We start from the raw sequence: 20,246 nt of genomic DNA on the forward strand, positions 1-20,246 counted from the left end.
ATCTTAAGATTTTTAATCACATTTCAGAGGCCTAATCAATGTTCATAGATACTTTGTTTAAAAAAATAACATAAAATCTTTAATATTTTTAATTCCACAGAACCACAGACGTCTAATTATTTAGAATTACAACACAAAAATAAGGCACTAAAATAAAAACATTATACTGAAGAATCTGTAATAATAAACAGGTCACAACTTCTGCGATGTCCTAAGAAATTCCGGGCAGAGAGAAAGATACCCATTTGCACAAATAGGCACATCTTTTTAGTGGGAGGAGAGACAGAGGGAAGGTACATTAAAGAAAATAAATCCCCTACTGTTAGCATATGACAATTGTTCTCAAAGCTAATAACTGGAGAGACAGGCAGTGGTGCACCTTTCCTGATTTATCATCAGAAACTGAAATTGTTTAGGAAAGCAGTATTTGGTAGAGGGCTGGTCTCCGGAGAGTGGAGGTGTGAGCAGTGGTACCGAATGTAGCATTTTTCCAGAACTGCTGAGGTCTAAGTGGAGCCAGGAATGGAGCTATGTGCAAACGGGACGACACGCCATGTGCAAAACCTAGTTAGTGTGGGGGGCTAAAGAATGCTGACACTAGGGTACCTATTCAGAAATTATGGGCTGTGTGGATAGCTTTCAAAATCAGAACAAAATAAGATGCCTGTAAGTATGGGAGCATGTTCTAAAAGTTATGCAAAATGTCTGAGTTCCAACCCCTACATTTAAAAAATACTTACACTGCATTGCATCCAACCAACATAAAAACAAAGGAATTGCACCACTACAAATCACATTTCTCAGAACTATAGGACAACATATAAATGAAATGGAAAGGGGAATGGAGGTTTCTACGTTTTTTCAGGTTATGCTGATCTAAATAATTATGAATATAAGGACTACAGAAAATGTAGATTAATATCTAGATAGATGGTCTAATTTTTCAAGGCCCTTATCTCTTTAATCTGCAAATTATCGTCCTCTATTTAAGAAATTATTTTCAACTTTCCTATGTGGATACAAATTTGTAGCAAATTTGTAATTTCACACCCCTCAGTTTGAAGAGGTAACAGAAAACACTGTGTGTGGTTTTAATGATAATAAATACAATTTTTAAATGTATGTCTTGAGCTGATCGCTTTTGGGTGGATGTGTCTTAATTGTTCTAAGAACTGCTTTCCACAGAGCATATTAGCAGCGGAAAGAGCTTTGACTTCCAGCCCTTGATGCTATGAGCAGCAAAATGGTAATTAACCAAATTATCCCTGTAAATTTATTATCTTGATTTCTTCAACTTGTACATTACACTCATTATCTATCAAAATGAAAAACTCCATCTCGCGAAAGATAATCAGAACACAAGCGGCAGATAGAAAGGTCTGAGCTCTCCTGACGTGTGAAACACCAGCAAGAGCCGCTGGACTCCTTTTCACTTCCAACCCTCAGGAGTTAGAGGGTGAATTTTCTATCTCTCTTGCATTTGTGCTAATTGTAGGATGTGTCCTAATGCTCCCAGGTCACACAACAGTCTTGGATGTCCTTGGAGAGCTGATGTACTAGGGGGATAGCACCTCAACATTTTTTGTTGCAGTACTGGAAGGACAATAAAGTAGAGAGCAAGAACAGACATTGAGCAAAAGGTCAAAGTCATTCATTCATTATTCTCCATCCATTTATTCAGTATTTATTAAACATTCATTATGTGACAGTCATTTTGATAGTCCCTGGGGATAGATGGTAACAGCCTAATGCGGGCAACGAAAGACCATTATGACTCAATATAATAAGTGAAGTGATAAGAATAAAGGGTACCTTTCCTGGGGAATACAGAATAGGAGCATCTAACTCAGACTTGGGAATCAGGAAGGCTTCCTGCAGGGAGTGATCTCTCAAGGAAGGTTTGGAAACAGCAGAATTTGGGGTGAGGGGTAGACAGAGCATGAGGTAAGCCCAGAGGCAGAAGTGGAGTATAGAGTGTGAGGGGGCCAGTGGGGAAAGATAAGGCTGGAATGCAATGCAGGGCTAGGACTTTGTGGCTCTCCCAGACCACATCCAGGAATCTGACTCTGTCCTAAACCCAAGGGGAGCCACTGAAATGTTTTTAAAGCACACATGCTTTGGAAAGCTGATACCACCTACATTGGGGGAGCTGGCTAGAGGCAGTCAGTAGGCAGGTGGCCGGGGAGGAGGTCTCTGGAATAATCTAGGTGGGAAAGATGGTGGACTGAATAAGGAGGGTAGCACGGAGATGGAAAGAAGCAGACCTATTTAAGTGAGATTCGGAAGACAGACTGACAGACTTGGTGTGGAACCGAATGTGACGGGTGTGAGGAGGAGAGCCCAATGGCTTGAGCAGCTAAGTGAATGAGGATAATCCATGCTGGAGGCAGAGCCAGCAGGGGTGTGAGATGGCATTAGGGAAAAGGAGTCCATGACACATATAAGTGGAGCAATTGGGGCCCTGGGTGGCTCAGTCGGTTATGCGTCTGACTCTGGCTCAGGTCATGATCTCAGGGTCTTGGGATGGAGCCCGGTGTCAGGCATTCTGCTCAGCAGGGAGGCTGCTTCTCCCTCTTCCTCTGCCCTTCCCCCTGCTAGTGCTCTCTCTCTCTCAAATAAAGTCTTTTTTAAAAAGTGGAGCCATTCGGGGCAGCTGGATAGATGAGCATGAAACTAAGGAAACAGCTGGGCTCGAGATAACATACTTGCCCCCTGCCCCATCATGGCACAAATGCCTCCAGAAGCTGGAGAAACTGTAGCCTCTAGAAGAAGAGAGAGCTGGGACAGAAGTCCGAGGAATCCCAGCACATCAGGGGTAGTTACAGGAAGAGAGGTGCATGGAGGAGCCCAAGAAGAAATGACCACCCAATGGGAATAAATCCAGGAGGGTGTGGTGAGAGAGGCTAAGGCTCGAGCATTTTGAGGTGGACAGTGCAGGCATCACATGGAATGCCCACCAGGGGATCACGCTGGGAACGGTCTCTGTGCTTAGGAAGAAGCCAGCGTGGAGCGGTGACACTGGTAAAATTGGTTTCAGGGGAGCACGGGAGGAGGAACCGGACAGCAGTGGGTTGATGGGAAAGTGGAGGTGAAGGCACACGGGGACTCTGGCGGGGGGAGTCAACTGAGGAAGGGGAAGGAGCCCCAAGGAGTGCGGCACTGAAGACGCTCTCTTCCGAAGATGGAAAGCATGTGTACACATTTACCCTGAGGACACTACAAGAGATCTAGGCTGGAGGAGACCTGAGAGAGAGGGCACTCACCAGTCCTGAGCTAGCTGCAGTCGTGCATGGGACTCCAACACACAGGCAGAGGGATGAGCCGGAAGTCAGGAAAGAGGGAAGGAGGGGTGCACGAGATTCAGGTAAGTTTCCAGGTCTGTCAATGGGTCGGAACACAAGAGGTCTGGCAAGACAGAATCTAGGCCTATTTGGTTCACTGCTGTGCCCCCGGTGCCTAGGACAGAGCCTGGCACATTGGCCAAGGAAGCCAGCAGGCCAAGGTGCGCATGCTAACAGCATGTATCTCCTCAGCATCTGGGACAGTGAAGCTCCTGCTGAGGCAGGAAGGAGGTCCAGGTGTCAGAGGTGTGGAGCAAGGGGGATGGCTAGTGGCTAAGCCAGTTCAACCTGGTTCTTGGGGATGAAAAAGTCTTTCTCTGTATAAATCACAGAAACATATACCATATACAGTACAGTATATTTGCAGTATTAGAATTTCATGGGGCAGCAATTAGGAAGAGTGTCTAAAGATTCCCTAGAAGGGGATAATGGGAAACAGCACAGGCAGCTACCAAGATGATCCTGCCCTGAAACTGGGATTCAACATAAACCAGAGGTCACAACTGGCTGGACACATAGAAGGGTCCATGATCCAGGCCTCAGAGCTGGCTGCTAGAGAAAAGGTTTCACTGCTCCATCCTGGAAGTCCTGGAGGGACTGAGGGGTGGGGTAGACTGTGAAGGTAGACAAGAGACCAAGCACAATGGTGCCTTGCTAATGGGGTGGAGTGGAGGGCATTAACAGAGGACCCGCCTCAGAGGAAGGTAACGCTCACACATGGCCATTCCAGCCATAGGCTGAAATTGGCAAGCTTTCTGGGGGGAAAGATGGCCGTGCTCTCAGAGAATTTGATGGGGCAGAAACAGTGGTAAGAGGTCTTCAGTGATTTGTACTCAAGGACCTATTTGCAAGGACCAGCTGCCTGAGAGAATTTCTAGGTTAAAGAGAGAAGCAAAAAAAGGTAGGGAAGAGATGAAGAAGGTCACAGGGCCCTTTCTGCTAGAAATTTTCTGATACAAAGGTTACACACCTGTATACAAACACACACAGTCTAAAAATACTTCGGCAAACAAGGAGGATCTTATTTGTCTGCCATGTTAAGTACTAATATCACTTCAGCAAATATTCTAATGTTTTTGTGCTTCTTAATTAGCACTCTAAAATATTCTTTATTAAATGACTTAACATAATTATTCCATAAATAATTACCAGTTTTTATCTCTGGCATGGTTTTCAAAGTCCAATGAGCACATATGCTTATATTATACTTAAGTATAGAAATAGGAAAGAGAAAATAAAATTGCATTCGTTCTGTTAGGTAAATGTAGCAAAGGACTTGAAGCAAGTCGAGTGGCCAGCAATATTAGCATTGAAGAGCTGCACTTAAGAGAACCCAAGATTAAAAATAAGTATTTCTTTGGGAATTTATACATTTGAAATATTATCAGATATTATACTCTCATGTGTATTGGTATTTTCTAGAAGTAAAATAAAAACCACACTGCAATCATAAACTTCATTCATAGATAAAGATAAGAATCTGCATGCTTTGTTCTAGGTGATCCAAGCTTAAGCACTTATTTTTCTGAAAATGAGGCCTCACTGAAATACAAAGAAGCAGAAATCTGTGAGGGTGCTGTGAAAACCTGAGAGGCATGCATGGGTGACAAGTATAGTCCAATGGACCACATATGTACCGTCAGGCAGCGACTGTCTCTGCTTCTGTCCCACCCTCCTCCACTCTTGTGTTGCTAGGGGAGGACTCTGCAAGGCACCTTTCACAGGAGCACTGGCATCGAAAGGAATGCATCTCGATTTGCTTTCTTCCCCACATTCTTCCTCTTACTCATTCTATAAGCATCTGTCCCTTCTGCGTGTCTGGCAGGTGTTTTAAACCATGGCATAAATCTACTACTTTCTGAGTTACATTCAATCTCTTATTTCTTTGTTCTGTTGATGCCCCCTTGTAAGGCAAGAGCAACAGAAAACTTACAAAATCACGTATTTTTAATCCCTCGGTCCTTTAATGTAATGCTAAGCTTCACCAAGTATCCTCATGAGAAACTGTGAAACTGGGTCTTTGACCTTGCCTGAAGCTCAGCCCTTCATGCATCCTGGCTGGCTGACACACCTCCCGTGTGTATCTCCAAGTCTTTACCAGCCTGGCTATGGTAGGAGGCACATAGCGCCAGGAGCTTCCATGACATCCGGTGGCATTTAGGTGTTGTGAACAGGCCATTTGTGTATCTCCTCTTTTCTTTCAGTCAGCACCTTCAGAGTAAAATAGTGACCAACACCCATGAAAAGATATCAACTGAGGTATCAGAATTCACTCTTGACTGTTAGGGCAGAAAGTACATTCCCATGGACCTTTAGCTACATGGGCTGCTAACATTCCTTTGGTCTTCTATCCCCATGGTTCTGTAAATGCCTTTGTAATTTCTAATGGTATGCATCAGAATGAGACAGGCAAACAAAGAAAGGCAAAGCCATTTGTTCTGGAGCTTCCAGATCTCTGGGGTTCCTTTGGCTATCACCCTTAAAGTCTCTGGGCTCAGAACAGATTCTGAATTAGAGTGGTCTCTTGCCCCACTGCTGTTAGAAATTGAACAGTTCTGGAGGGATCACAAAGTCTACAGAGTGTAGCCAAATGGCCCTGGAATGTAGGAGCAGGCCATTGGATACCCCTCACAGGCATGAAGATGCCCTTGGCAAGCAGAGATGGAGTCATTTAAGTAGGGCTTTTGGTTTCAGCCAAAAGGACTAGCATAATAACATCTCTTAAAAATGCATCTATGGTTGTAAAATAAGATATACATTGTTGTATTTCTGTTTCTATCCATTCAGATGACCAAATGCAGAAAGAGAAATGAAAACAAAACACTGCCAGCCAATAGTTCATCTTGGGCAAGACTTGTAGGTTTTGTCTGGCGTATTTCTCTAGGCCTACATTAGGTTTACCCTTGCTATGATTTTATTTCACTGCAGTAAGTAATGGGATGTATTAATGGAGCTCCTCTGCAGCTCAACCTGGATTGATTTTGCCATTTGTGGGCTTCATTTTGTCACTAATAAAATCTTTACTGTTTGAAACAAATGAAATAATTGATAAAGGAAAGAGCATGAGCTCAAAAAAGCCTGTCTGGTCTGAAGCAGGGGAGATTTGACTGAGGTCCATCTCTGTAAATGACCCGAACAGGTCACTTAAAACAAGTTGTCTCTTTGTTCTCTATAGGCTGGCCAACATATTTTCATTTGGGTTAAGGAGCATGTAGACATTTAAGCACAAGGTTTGTCTTGGCCCACCATGAGGGTCAGAACATGTGAGGGAACCATAATAATGTGCACTTCACATGATGGTGCTTTAAATGCTCTCCTTACTCACAGACCTCCCAGAACCCAACCGAAAATCTTGTCCAGCAGGCTCCTTATCTAGGAGTATCTAGAAAAGGAGTTCCTTTATTTGCTGGAAGTCTGTTCAATTGTACTTTCAGGAAACTGATTTGGGCCCCCAGAATTTAAACAAGTACCAGTTACCCCCTTCCTATCAACAGAAATCCAACTCTATGTAAATATTCACTATAAATATCACATAGGAAATTGGAATTAAGTTAGTGACTAAAGGTAAAAACCAAGAAAATAATCTGCTCAGATGTTACCCTGAAATTGTCTCTAACTTCATCCTTTAAGTCCAAACCAGAATCTCCAACACTGGTCTCTTATTAGGAAGGCTCACTATGCTATGAGCAGTGCCCCTCAACACCTGCCATCTAAAGCTGTCTTGCATAAAATTTGTGCATCCTAGATTCTAGCCCTACACAACCCCATTAAGTTGTAAACGGATTTTATTTGCTGAACAAATGTTAATGCCATTCTACGTTAATGGATAACGCTACGAAAAGCACCTAAGTATTACAGCACTGGAACCTTTAAGAATGAAATATAGTATAACTTACAAAACTGTCTGTTACAAACATATGTCAGCCATGAGGGCTCCTAGTTCTTATTGCCCATCTTCATAGAACTCAGTTATAATTTCTCCCTTGGTTAACTGAATTTTGCAATAATACACAGATTTATTAGGTCCCAGGATTAGAATTCTCTGAGTAAGAGTAAAAAATAATTACACTTTAGAATATAATGTAATATTCAAATGACTTGAAAACAGTCACCTCAGCAAAAATAAGAGAGGGGAGAGGAAAAAGAAGTTTAAAGATGAGGTTGATAACATTGGCCATAAAACCTCTGTGAGTTCAAGTGCACAAATGCATGATCTGGCACTTCCGAATCATAAACACGTGGAAATGGGAAACCTCCCTTTCACAGCAAAATGCCTGAGTGGTTTCATTGAGCCAGGGGGATTTCTTCATTTAATAAGAAAGCTCATAGAGAAGATAGAGAGAGTGCTGGTGCCAGAGAGTGCTCGTTAAAATCCCAGCTCTACCATCTAGTTGTGTGACCTTGGGCAAGCAGTGTTTAGATTTCTCTGTCTGTAAAATGGGGATGTTAACAGTCCCTGCCTCATGGGGCATCTGTGATGGCTAAAGGAGCTAATACATGCAAGAAACTGAGAACAGTACCTCATCCGTAATAAGCGTCCCATAAATTCCATAAAATGTGTTCCATCATTTGGTACTTGTTCTTATCTACAGGGTTGTTTGCAAATGGAGAGGCCCTGGATGGAAACCGTGGCCTCTCCTCACAAAAGGTCTCTCGACTCCCTGACTTCATATTCTCAGTCTTCTCTTGTCTGGATGCTGCTCCTTCTACTGCACAGAAACAGCACTCAATAAAGTCACTGATGAGCTTTTTGTTGTCCAGTCCATGGAGTGGTTTTCAATCCTCGTCTCTCTTGTACTCTCAGAAGTCCTGTGCACTGTTGAGCTTGAAACTCTCTTTCCCTGGGTTCTGGGACCTTCCATGGCCACCATTATCCCTCAACTTCCCAAATCACACCCTCTCCCTTTCATTGCTAGTGGATCTTACTCTCCTTCGCCCTTAAATGTTGGAATTTTGGCTCTCATTGCTTCTCTTGTCTCTCTCCAGGCAAGTTTACCCATTTCTATGGTTTTATTACCTACCTACCATGCTAATTAGTCCAAAACATTGACCTGCTGCTTAGACCACTGTTCTGAGCCCCAGACCAATGTATACTCATCTATAGTCTCCATGTTTCCTGGACTGTCTCAAAGGTACTTCAAACTCAACATGTCAAAAAATTAATGTATGATTTCATCCCTCCCCCCACTAGCATTTCCCTCGATGTTCCCATGCTTGTGAATGCCCCACCGAGCATCCCTCATCTGGGCAGCTGCAATAGCCTCTCACTCCTCTCTTCTTCCCTCCTCCCCTCAATCCATTTTGCATAGCAGTCAGAGTAGAGTGTCTAAATGGCCAATCTGATCACATCACTCTGGCTCATATTCCTTCACTGCCCCCCTAAGCTTATCTTGGCCGGGGCTGAGAAGGCACAGCCCTACCTGGCTTGTCCTGCCTGGCTTTTGCCACTACTCTCTAGCTACTCTGGCCTCATTGTCCTTTCTGGGTCCCTAACTAGCCAAATCCTTCCTGTTCCTCTGCCTGCAGCCTCAATATTCTTCTTCTTAGGTCAGTTTCCTATTCATCCTCCAACTATTAGTCCAAATATTGCTTCCTCAGGGAAGCTGTTCTTGACCTAAAATGAGGTCATGTGCCCTATGGTGGGCTCTCATGGAACCCTGAGTACTTATCACAATTAACATTAGACATTTATTTACAAGATTAAAAATGAAACTTAGTATCTATATTCTCCAGCACATGGTTGGTTTCAAGAGGGTCATGTCTGCTTGGCCCACTATTATTTTCCCAGTACCTCCCACATGGAAAGGGCATGCTAACACTTGTTAAGTGAATATCTCAATTTTCATTATTTTAAGGCACTTTCATGACCTGCTCATTCTCCACCATAAGAGAGAGCCATCACTTTTGTGTGATGGCTCCATGTAACGAGTACCTTGGTGACCTTGACCACATCAGGTTTATCTGAGCTGATCACAAGGGGAGAGAAAGTGATAAGGAAAACTAGGCCCCACAAAGACTATCCATGGGAAGGAACCCAGTGCTAAAAAGGCCAGTAAGTCATGTCTATGATTTAGAGCAAATGGAATCTGTTTGTGAGTTATCACAATGATATTCTTCATTCTCCCTTAGAGGATTCCTTCACTCAATCACTCATTCATTTATTCATTCTACAAAGTCGTGATTCTCAGTTCCAGACATCAGGGCCACAGTATGGGAGGAAGCCCAATATGTGGCAGGTACACAATAAATACCACAGGCTGTAATGGAGAAGGAGCCCCATGCTTGTGTTTGGAGGAGGACGTGCTTAGGACAAGAGAGGAAGACAACCCTGGAGAATGGTGTGTGCGAGGCAGGGGACAACCAGGAAAACATTCTGGGCACAACTGGGAACACTGACATGATCCTCTAGGACCTCCCTCAGTACCAACTACTACTACTAACACGTCAGGCTGACAGGTGAGGGCAGAGAAAAGGCCCACCTGGACACCACCGTCACCTCTGTTTCCTCCATTTCCCATTCTGGACCACTCCTCATGGGCTCTGGGAAGACCAGAATTTGGAGAAGGCTCAGCTGTCTTCTGATGAAATCATCATCTCCGTTGCCCTGAACCTTGCATGTGCTTCCAAATCAATTATCTGCTTGGTCCAGCCTTTCCCTTTTGTTCCGTGCCTGATTCAAAGTGGGCCATGGTAGTGGCAGCACAGTGGAATATTAGGGTCGGTATTGGGAAGTAGAAGTGGGACCATGGGGCATAAGGCTTTCATCAGCTCTCTTGAGAAAAAAGATAATGCTTTAAATTCTTGACTGCAGCATTCAGTTGTATTTTAGGTGAATTTTATATTACCTCCACTATATCCTTTTGCTGTGTGAATTGCTCAAGCCCTTATTCAAACTTCAGGCTCTGCTTGGAGTACGGAAAAGAAAGGTCAAATGACAGGTTTTTACCATATCCTCAGAAAAGAGAAGAAAGGATAAGAACGGGTAGGATTTTATAAATTGGGAAACCAAAGAGGGATTGCTATGTTCTGGTATTACCATTTTGCTGACATAAACACCATAACCAATCAAAGGAAGAAGGCTTAAACACTGAATATTTGGACTCCAAACATGAAAGTATGTCAAAAGAGAAACGGGAAAAGTATATTAGCACTTTACACTATTTGTTGTTTACTCTGAAACAAAGCCTCAGGTTAGAGATAATACAGATATAAAATACAATATGTGTTTTATTTAACATCTATTAAATGCCAAAAATGAAGCTACCCATTTTGACAACTGTTTTCCATATAAATCTGTGCCAGAAAAACAAAAATCATTATGAACTCAGCAGATCAAATTTCAATTTCTTATTTTGGTCAACTTGAGAGTTAAAGATTTATTTATGAAATAATGCTTTCCAGGAAGCCAAAAACAAAAAAACAAAAAAAACCCCTGCCTCTGAAAACAATTTGATGATTAATGCAAATTTTAAAACCAAATAATTATATTACTGTCATTCACTGGCAATTCAAGAAAGAGTGTGTAGGATGTCCAAAAGTTAGAAACATATTAAAATAAAGGTTTTTTCTTTATAGGGAATTGCCATCCCATCTGGTCTAATTTGTCTTGGTGTTTTGCCCAGCATAATATCAGCTCTCTGAGAATGTAAATTATTAGGTTACTCCCCTGAAAAAATATGAGTGAAGAAAAAATATGGGTTGAAGATGACATCCTGATTATAAGTTTGAATACTCAGGAAAACACTAATATGGCAGAAGAGCCCAACCTCAGTAAATCTGGGTGTGAAACTGGTTCACAGAGGATAGCTACTAGAGATGATGAGGAGGAAAAAGACAGTCTTACAGGGAGTAACAGGCAACACAATAAGATGCAAAACAATATGGAAATAAATTTTCAGACACTGAGTATTACCTCTTTGTCAGAGTGCTTCTGATTCCAATTAAGTTTAGGAGAAAAATAACAAGGCAACCCTTGCCTGACTGGAAAGTATAGACTATTAAAGGATGCTTCTAAATAGGAGGGTGATAAATGGAGGCATCTAAATGTGTGCACAACTGTATTTTTCATCTCAACTCTGTTCTTCTGTCTCCCAGCTGATCACTTTAATACAGTGTCACCTCAGCCCATACAAAGGCATCAGGTTGATGGGTAACTCCTAGATTTTGAAAAGAAGCCATGTTTTTGTAAAGTGGCATTTAGGCAACTTCCATGATTGCCCTCAGAAAAGGTAAGCATCAAACAGGAAACAGACAATAGGCGCCTTTGACAATATAGCCACGTGCCTCCTTCTATTTGGAATCTACGTCCAGTCAGTTGGTAAGATTTGTAAAAACAAAATGTCCTTACCCGAATTATTTCTTCAACACAGCTGTTTGTATCTCCAGATCTACTCTCCTGAAAGCAAAGGAGAAAAGAATTAAGTCTGATAGCACAGATTTATGGTTACAAAGAAAAGGGGACACATAAGCTTCTAAACCTGAGTTTGGACTGGGGATGCCTGACGCGGGACTTAGTGATGAGCTCCTTTCCTTAATGGGGTAGCCTGAGTCACAGCTATGACTGCTCCCCTCCCCCCTGCAGCACAGCAGACGGCCAGCGAGGAGCACCGCACACACCTGCGGTTCAGCTCTGGGCCCTCCAATCGCGCCCCTGCTAAGCAGCGCAGGCGCCTAGGAAGACAGTGGCCAACTGGCAGGTGTGAGCTCTCTGTTCCCCCTGGGCTCCATCACCATGTGGAAATGTGGCCTCCGCTGCCAAAGTGGAACCAGTTCACCCACTGAACACGTGCAATGGCTTGGCCGAGTACAATGGTTGTGAAGGCTTAAGTAAAAGTCTGTCCCCACTTTTTAAGTAAAAGTCTGGTAGTTCCACCATCCTCAAAGCCCAGATTTACTGGTTTGATGAGCCGAAAACTGAAAGACCAAAAGGAGAAACATCCTCTCAACAGCCGCACAGCATGCTGGGTGTCACACTCCAGAGCCACTTGTTCTGTGACCCACACTGCCCTGTGCTGGGGAGATGTTAAGGGCTCTGAGGAATGGTGGCTTCGGGTCACAGTCAACACTGGGGAGCACTTTTAGTTCCAGAGATTCTGTGTGGTTGCTGCTGGTTCCACAGCTCAGAGCGCAGGAAGTGGTATGGTGGGGACATGAAAGCAGCGTCTGCTGGTAGACGTGCCCGCTGTGGTCTGAGGGAGATACGTCCCCTGGCCTTTTACTTCAGTGACGTTGGCCACAACTCAGCATGACATTCGAGAATGAGGCTGTATTCACAGTCTTCTCCAAGCCCATTCTCCCATCCTCTTCACAGTTCTCTCTCCACCAGGGAAGCAAATCTGCCCCTTTCCGTGTTTCCTGGTTAATTCCAAGTCACCCCACAGACCACAGGTCACTCATGGCTTCCTCAGAGCAACCGTCCCGAAGCCTGGAGTTCTCATCCTCAGCAGCCTTTACTTCTTCTTCAGAGTACTCACTACATTCAGTACTTAACTCTTTAATGCTACCTCCCCCCTCTAGAACATATGCTCCACAAATTTAGGGGCTCTGTGTCTTTCAGCGATGCCTCACACAGTCCTGAGTGTGTGCAGTAAATGTTTGCTAGTGGGCACTGTATGAAGAAATGAGAGAACCTCCTTCCTATGGTCTCCTGTGAGGACTACCACAATCAGCTTCAGGACTTTGGAATATTGCCAAGGCTCTACCGAAGAAGACACCTTTGCACCCTCCCCACCCTCTTTCCTGGTGGAAGAGCATTCTGTTTGAAATAGTCTACTCTTCACACTGGGTAAGGGGTCAGGGTGTATGAAGGTATGTGAAGTCTGAAAAGGTCCCACACATGATTGAGAAAATTTGTCCAAGTCCCCTGAGGCCCAGAAAGTTTACATGACTCACCCTGAGCCACATAAGAGCAGTGCCTGGACCAGAACACAGGACTCCTGACCCTCAGTCATGCACATTTTCACTTCCAGAAGCTTCCCCCAACCCCAAAGCTGTGCTTTAAATATATCTAACCCCTTAGCAAACCTGAGCTCATTTGTCAAAGGTACAAGGTTTATATGGTTTAGGAACTTCTCATGTGTGTGGTAAAATACACATAATATGAAATTTGCCATTTTAACCATTTTAAAGTGCATAATTTACTGGCACTGAATACAGTCACAGTGCCACCAGTATCTAGTTCTGGAAGTTTTTCATCACCCTGAATGAAGTTCCCATGCCCCTTGAACAGGAACTTCCCATTCTTCTCTCTTCTGAGCCCCTAGTAACCACTAATCTACTTTCCATCTCTATGGATCTTTCTATTGTGCACATTCCATGTAAATGGAATCATACAATATGTGGCCTTTTATGTCTGGCTAGCTGGTTTCACTTAGGATAATGTTTTCAAGGTTCCTCCATGTTATAGCATGTATCATATTTCATTCCTTTTTATGACCAAATAATATTCCACTGTGTGGATATACCCCTTTTTTTTTTATCCATTCATTAGTTGATGGACATTTTGATACTTCCACTTTGGCTGTCATGATAGTACTTCTATAAGCATCCATATACAAGTTTTTGTTTGAACGCCTGCTTTCAGTTCTTTGGGGTATATAATTAGGAGTTGAATTAGTGGGTCATATGGCAATTTCTATGCTTAGCTTTTTTTTTTTTTAAAGATTTTATTTATTTATTTGCGAGAGAGAGAATGAGAGACAGAGAGCATGAGAGGGAGGAGGGTCAGAGGGAGAAGCAGACTCCCTGCTGAGCAGGGAGCCCGATGCGGGACTCGATCCCGGGACTCCAGGATCATGACCTAAGCCGAAGGCAGTCGCTTAACCAACTGAGCCACCCAGGCGCCCCCCTATGCTTAGCTTTGTTGAGGAATTGCCAAACTGTTTTCCACCCTGGCTGTACTGTTTTACATTCCATCAGCAAGGTTCTAATTTCTCCATATCCTCACAGACACTTGTTATTTTTGGTTTTGCGTTGTTTTGTTTTTGATAGTAGCCATCCTACTGGTGTAAAAATGGTATCTCATTATGGTTTTGCTATGCATTTTCCTAATGACTTTTGATGTTGAGCATCTTTACATGTGTATGTTGGTCATTTGCATATCTTCTTTGGAAAAATGTCCTTCGCCCACTTTTTAATTGGGTTTTTTGTCTTTTTTATGTTTGTTGTAAGAGTTCTTTATATAGTATGAGCCCTAGACCCTTATTAGATAAGTGATTTGCACATATTTTCTTGCATTCTGTGGGCTGTATATTCACTTTCTTGGTAGTTCATGGATGTACAAAATTTTTAATTTTGATGAAGTCCACTTTATTTTTCTTTGTTCCTTTGCTTTCGGTGTCATATCTAAGAAACCACTGCTAAATCCAAAGTTCTGAGAGATGTGTTCGTGTTCTCTTTTACTACTTTACAGCTTTTTATTAGTTTTTCTATTTAGGTCTTTAATCCATTAGTTTGAGAATTTTTAGGTAAAATGTATTTCCTTATTATCTGGTAAGTTTTAGTTAAAATAGGAACATTATCTTTGTATAAATTACTCCATGCTGGTCTCATCACTAAAGATTAATAACAAAATGTTTAAGGCACAGCTGTTGCTCAAGGTGCCTGAATACAATATACATGTCTACCCTTATAGATCAAGAAAAATAGTGTTAAACAGTATGACAGGATTAGGAGACCCAAACGCTTTTACTAATATTTCATTACCCTTTCCTACATCCATCCCTCCTATTTCCCCAAAAGTTCCAGTTTGGTGACACACATGTCATAAACCCTTCCTCCCATCCCCCCATGCCTTATTTCAGGACTGCTCTAGAAACTCCACCATTCCTTTTTTTTCTTTTTTTTTTTTAAGAGAGCAAGAGGGATGGAGGTCAGGGCAGAGGGAAAAGGAGAAAGAGAATCTTAAGCAGGCTCTGAGCCCAGCGTGGAGCCTGACACAGGCTTGATCTCATGAACCTGAGATTATGACCTGAGCTTAAATCAAGAGTCAGATGCTTAACCAAGTGAGCCACCCAGGTGCCCCTGGAAACTTCAGTATGCTAACACTCTAATCAAATTGGATCAGAGAGCTCTTTTTGGAACTTGCCCCAAACTTACTTCCTTTCCAGGGCAGCCTGAGGCAATAGTCACAAAGGCTGTATGGTAAAGTCTAGGTCAGGTTCAGGCCAGGGCTCAATGGTGTTTAGAACCATCTCCTTTGGAGTTCAGTGGTGGGGATGAGTGGTCTCAATTGGAAAACGTGTCTTCAAACTCACAACCACTTCTCTTACCCTACTTCCAAGTCCCAATTCTTCCCTACCATATAACATACTGGCTGAGCAAATGCTGAGTTCTCATGTACTTTCTATTTTCCACCTTTAAAACAGTCAATCAAGAAAAACTTTACTTCATGTTCACCTGGTAGACTCATTCATGTACACAACATACTAAAAAGATTCTTCAAATTAAACTTTGGGTTTGATTCCTTAAAGCTATATTTCCCCTGAATACCATACTTTAATTTCATTTGAAGGGATTTATATAAATGACAGGTTGCTCTTATGAATATCTCTCCCTATCATCCTATAAATTTCCACTATCCTACTCTGAAAAAGGGAATCCATTGAAAGAGACATATGGCAATAGATACCTATTTAAATACTTCCCTTATCACTGTAGATGAAGTATGTAAGATTATTACATTGGATCATGTCGATGACTGCTCCAACCATGAGTTTTGATGGTCTGAACAGACATCAGGTCATTCCCTACTGGGAGAGACCCTTATAAACCCGAGAGAGTGTCAGACTTCTAATAACAGTCTCAGGAAGCCTTGGCCTTACATTACAGTATGGAGAGTCTTTGGGCCTTCTCTGGAACATTTCTTACTCCTGGGCACACCTAAGGACCTAAGAACGGTACCATGTTGAATCTGAATCTCCAGGACCCCATTTGGATTGAAGTGGGTCCATGAGACACAGTATTATAGAAAGTTTGAATTGGAAGGAACCTAAGAGCTCATTTTAGGCCCACTCAATGACTTTAACAGATGGAGAAATTGTGGCCCAGAGAAGTGAAAAACTTTTCCAAAATCAGTCTGGCAGCAAGAGGCAGTCAAGAAAGAACCCACACCCATTTATTCAACACCAGTTCAGTGAATTTTCTGCTATATCATGCTGTCTCTCTAAGGCCAACCCTTAGAACTGGCTCAACTTGAGGTCACTGTCATGCTTGAAGTACGGATATAAAAGAATCTGGAGAGTATTTGGGTAAATTTCCATGCTGCAAATCATCCAACACTTAGTCACCCATGTGTCTTACTAACCTCCAACATCACATGCATAGACAAAAGGGGGAAGAGAGAGGAGAGGAAGCGGAAAGGGTTAAACCCACCATTCCTCCTGTGACATTAACAGATTAGAGACAAGGAAGTGTGTTCCCTGAAATTGGAAGACAGAAGCCCACCTCTTCTTTTCCAAATACACAAAAGGGGGTAGGCAGGTAGGATTGGAGTGGGCAAGGGGTGAGGGCTGGGGGAGACTGGAGGGCCTTTCACCTTCTTGAGATCTTTCTCAAATCTGCTTTTAGCTGCGGTTGTGTGCTTTGATTATATTTACATTTTTAAAACTTTCAATGTTTATGAACAAGATTAAAACATGCATATAATTTACATCTCTAAATTTGTGTTTATATTTTTCACAATAAAGTTATTGCTTTCCCTGGAAAGGTACCCACTGAGAAGGAGGACTGCACAATGCAAAATTTAATTACTCTCTATTTTTTTTGAGGGTTTGTAGCTGTTGTTTCATGCTGAGTTGCTGAGCCGTTGCTCTGTATTTACTCCGACTTTGATGAACCCACCCCATTTCCTATCATTACATTTTGAAATCTGTCATAACAGTCTCACCTCATTGAACCTCCAACTAAACTTCAATTAAAAGCTAGCAACCCCAGCTGATTCTCCTGCTCTGCAGACTTGTCTATCACGTTCCTTTTTCACAGAACTGCTTTCCCCAAATCCTACCACTTAAAAATACACACCACACACTCTGCCAGGGAAATGTAAGGAGCTAAGCTGTGGGAAAGTAGAGCTGGAGAAATAGCCAGGAGCATCCTATCACTGAGAGCAGAAGTCCCTAATTACCATGCCAAGCACAGAGCCCTGGAAAAAGCAAGCAAGGCTTAAGGAGAAAAGGCTCCATCAAATCAGTGGGAAATGGCATTTCACTGCATAGATGAAGCCGTACACGTCCTATTTTCAAAAATAGTTTAACTCTTCATCAGACACACTTACGGCGGAACTTTCATTCTAAAATAATGCTACTCTACAGTCACAATGCCTTCGTTTGTCTGCAAGCACTCAAAAGGCCCTCAAGCATTTAGAAATTGTTTATCACATGCACACTCTTCAATACTTCTACAGAAGTATTTTTGAGTAAGTCTTACTATTCTTGGTTTACAGAAAAACCGAGTTATGGAGACATTAGGTGCGCCATCAAAGCTGCCAAAGCAGTGGGTGAGGATGTAACTGTAATTCTACGTGCAGCCCATCCACTGGCTGTATCCCCAGCCTCACCTGAGGCCAGTGTCACCTACGGACAGGGAGGCAGCTGGCCAGTTCTCTCTCTCGAATTCAGCCTGTCTTATACCCAACCTAACATCTCCCCTTTTGAGGGCTACGTTCTGTTCCCAACCACCCAAGCTGAAAACCTGCTTCATCCCTCCTCAGTCCCCTCTTATCTCCTGAATCTGCTCAGCAAAATGGTGCACCTTTTTGCTCTGCCACTCACATCCACCCCTTTCTCTCTGATTCTACTGTTACACTATCATCGAGACATTTATACACTGAGAGGAAAAATAAGCAAAAAGAATAATAAGAAAAGAAAGATGTACAAAGATAATATCATAAAAATGCAAACAAAATGATGACAGGTGGTGGCAATATTAATATCAACTAAAGGACAGTTCATAACAACAACAACAAAAAATTAGAGCGCAAAATACAGAATGAGGAAAAAATAGTCCAGGCATTAATAGAGCATCAAAAAAAGGTATGCTAGGAGAAAGGCAGAGACATAGAATTATTATGGTTGGAAATGTTTAATCTACCTGTGTTGTTCCTAATAGAAGAAGGATGTCGCACCGTCCTCTGTATAAGGAGATAGAAATTTTGAAAAATTAAATAAAATGTAGAAGGCTAAATTGTTAGATATTATGAACTTAGGCAGGAACCCCAGCTTTTCAAGCACACAGGAGACAGTTACCATGACGGCAGTCACTGCAGTAGTCATATACTGAGCTATAAGAGGGCTCAAAACAATTCCAAGAAAGTAGTTGTTTTATAGCCCAGACTCTTTAACCACAAGTTATCCAAGTGATGGAGCTATAAATTAAACACTGTACAGACATAAAAATCTCCTAGAATTGTTGGAATAAAACAAATATCACACACTTACAAATAACTATAGTCCCAGAAAAGTAAAATTAAAATACCACAAAAGAACAGTATGGGATACCCCAAAATATTCTTAAAGAAAAAATTCACACACTAAAAAATTTAATTATTCTTTAAAAGAAAGTTTAGGGGCTAGGCAATCAATTAAAAATTTAAAATCAAAAGAGATACAAAAGGGAGGAAATAACACACAGGGAAAACCAATGAAATATTTATAACATGAAAAATCAGTAGAGTTTAAAAAGCCAAAATATAATTTCTTAAAAACAAAACACACCACCCAAAACAACAGAAAGTCACTTAAAAATCTGTTCAATAAAAAGAAAGCCCAAATAAACACAATTTGATATAAGAAGGGGATAAAATATATGGAAGGAATTATAAGAGGATATTGATATTAATATTAAAAAAGAACACAATACTAAGAAATGAAAAATTTTGATGAAATTGGCAACTTTCTGAAAAACAAAACAAAACAATGCACTTAAAAAATAAAGAAGAGACTGTACCCATAACCCTGAGAGTGCAGATTACATTAAATTTAAAATGATCTTCAGGGGCGCCTGGGTGGCTCAGTTGGTTAAGCGACTGCCTTCGGCTCAGGTCATGATCCTGGAGTCCCTGGATCGAGTCCCGCATCGGGCTCCCTGCTCGGCAGGGAGCCTGCTTCTCCCTCTGACCCTCCCCCCTCTCATGTGCTTGCTCTCTCTCATTCTCTCTGTCTCAAATAAATTAAAAAAAAAAAATGATCTTCAAATATGGCTTCAAGTCAGATAGTTTTAGAGTGAAGCATTTCAAACTTTCAAGGGACCCTAATTCCATATATTTTCTCTTCCAGAGTAGACAGTAATGGAAAGCTATGAGTGATTTTATTAAATTAGCATAAAAACCTAACATAAGAGAATAATCAATATCTCTTATGAAGATAAATATAAAATCCTCAACAGATTATTAGTAAATATAATTCAATAAAATATCACAATAATTAGTGGGGATTCATCCTAGGGAATGCAAAATGGTTTAATATTTAATATTAGGGTGCTTTTAAAGTACTGTATCACTAAGGAAAATATGTAAAACTGGGATCATCTCAGCTTATAGATGTTTGGTCATATACCTAGAAAAATCCAAAAGACTCTACTGTGAGTTTGTTTTTTTTTAAAGATTTATATTTACTTATTTAACAGAGTTAGAGAGAGAGCACAAGTAGGCAGCAGCAGACAGAGGGAGAGGGAGAAGCAGGCTTCCCGCCGAGCAGGGAGCCCGATGAGGGGCTCGATCCCAGGACCCCAGGGTCATGACCTGAGCCGAAGGCAGATGCTTAACCAACTGAGCCACCCAGGTGCCCCTCTACTGTGAGTCTTATTAAAAAGGGAGATTAAAAAGTGCTGGATATAAACTAAAGCATCAAAGGTCCATAGCTCTTCTGTGTAGCAGCAAAAAAGCATTTAAAAATATGAAAAAAATCCCAC

General features: G+C 41.9%; 1 protein-coding gene across 1 annotated transcript in view; it reads right to left on the minus strand.

Annotated features, from left to right (window-relative positions):
- AFF3 (ALF transcription elongation factor 3) overlaps positions 1-20,246 on the minus strand; it is a 520,154-nt gene that overhangs the window by 262,122 nt on the left and 237,786 nt on the right. The window contains exon 5 of the mRNA XM_064572610.1: positions 11,689-11,736. Within this exon, the coding sequence (XP_064428680.1) occupies positions 11,689-11,736 (48 nt within the window). The remainder of the gene's footprint in view (positions 1-11,688; positions 11,737-20,246) is intronic.

Source organism: Mirounga angustirostris, unplaced genomic scaffold, assembly GCF_029215605.1.
Source record: "Mirounga angustirostris isolate CCGP_5_RB_7025 unplaced genomic scaffold, mMirAng1.0.hap1 SCAF_10, whole genome shotgun sequence".
Taxonomy (NCBI): domain Eukaryota; kingdom Metazoa; phylum Chordata; class Mammalia; order Carnivora; family Phocidae; genus Mirounga; species Mirounga angustirostris.